Raw genomic sequence first — 1,579 nt, forward strand, 5'->3', positions numbered from 1 at the left:
CAAATTTTTTAAACTTAAACTATATAGGTAGGTACATTGTTATTAACTTAACTAGGGTACTCCTAAGCTGGCCTTTGCTAAACCACAGGTCCCCTACGCTCTCCGGCGGCTCACGGGGCTTGAAGCCCAGAACCTCTATGTGGGGCCCCAGACCATCACCACTGCCCCCAGCCTCCCCGGCCTCTTTGGCAGCTCTCCCCTGTCCCCCCACCCCACCAAAGGGGGCTACGCAGTCACCGACTTCCTCACCTACAACTGCCTCTCGGTGAGCCTGGGCACCCTGGCCCCTCACCCTCCTGCCCCCGAACGTGGGATTTTAGGGAGCCCCCCACCCACATTTCACCCCAGTCCAGGGGTAGTTGCAGAATGGGGCCTGCCCCCCGGGGGGTTCTGAGGAGGGACCCAGACTGGCTGTTGGGGGCGGGGCAAGGCCCTGACACAGCGTGCCCCCCCGCAGAGCGACACAGATCTGTACAGCGACTGTCTCCGCACCTTCTGGACCTGCCCCCACTGCGGCTTGCACATGCCTCTGACGCCCCTGGAGCGCATCGCCCACGAGAACACCTGTCCCGAGGCCCCGCCGGCCGGCCCCCCAGGTAAGGCCGTGGCCGTGGGGGGCGGGGCATCTGCCCGTCCCAAGGCGGTTTCCTGTGTATCTGAGCCTTCTCTGGACACAGGACTGACATCCTCAACCCTCTGGTTTGGGTCACAGAGACCCCGGGGCCCGGGTTGGGGAGGGCCTGGAGGGCCACCACTTTCTCATTTCTTTCCATCGGCCTCTGCCGCTCTGTGGCTGTCTCTTGTTCTTTTCCGTCCCACAGCTGTCGCTACCGCAGCTGCATCCGCTCTGTTGTTAGCCAGGGATGCCGTAGCAGGCAGACCCGAGCTGCTGCTGCAGTGCACGGACCACCCAGGGCTCTCTCAGTCTGTGCACATGTGTAAATCAAGGAGGGCTTCCTGGAGGAGACAGAACCAGATTCCCCTCGGTGCCCGGGGTTTGGGTGGGGAGAGCTTGCTGTGGAGCACCCCCTCAGCCTCCCTTCTCCTCTCTCTCAGGGGCTGAGGAAGCCGCCCCTGAGCCCCAGCAGAAGACGTCTGCTCTGCAGAGGCCTTACCACTGCGAGGCCTGTCAGAGAGACTTTCTGTTCACGCCCACGGAGGTGCTGCGGCACCGCAGGCAGCATGTGTGAGCCCGGCCGGGCCGGGAGCCCAGGGCAGGGCCGCGGACTCCACCCGAACCCCCATCCTGCGCTCAGAACTACAGTCTGGACGTGTGTCATTCCCCCACACACAGTGGGGAGGGGTATGAATAAAGTGACACTCTGAGCCCAACCTTTAAGCCTACTCCCGTCACCCAGTGGTGCAGCGCCCCCTGCGGGTCCTCCATAGTCTTGCTCTCATGCTGGCCCAGGGGTCCTGGGGTAGATATGGCCGAGCAGGGACTCGAGGTGCCGGGACGGATCTCAGTGTCCCTGGCCCCGCTGTCGCCTGAGTCTGTGCTCAGGGAGACGCTGCACAGGCCCATCCACGTGTGCACTTCGAGAGCAGCCGGGAGGGGCGTCCGTGCTCACGGACCGCA

At 63.6% G+C, this 1,579-nt stretch overlaps 1 protein-coding gene across 1 annotated transcript in view; it reads left to right on the forward strand.

Moving 5' to 3' along the window:
• Positions 1–1,326, forward strand: part of DHX34 (DEAH-box helicase 34) — a 69,112-nt gene extending 67,786 nt beyond the window's left edge. The window contains exons 17-18 of the mRNA XM_015569314.1: positions 458–596; positions 1,057–1,326. Coding sequence (XP_015424800.1) covers positions 458–596; positions 1,057–1,190 — 273 coding nt within the window. The 3' untranslated portion in view covers positions 1,191–1,326. The remainder of the gene's footprint in view (positions 1–457; positions 597–1,056) is intronic.
• Positions 1,327–1,579: the final 253 nt, after the last annotated feature.

The sequence above is a fragment of the Myotis davidii genome, unplaced genomic scaffold, assembly GCF_000327345.1.
Source record: "Myotis davidii unplaced genomic scaffold, ASM32734v1 scaffold566, whole genome shotgun sequence".
NCBI lineage: Eukaryota > Metazoa > Chordata > Mammalia > Chiroptera > Vespertilionidae > Myotis > Myotis davidii.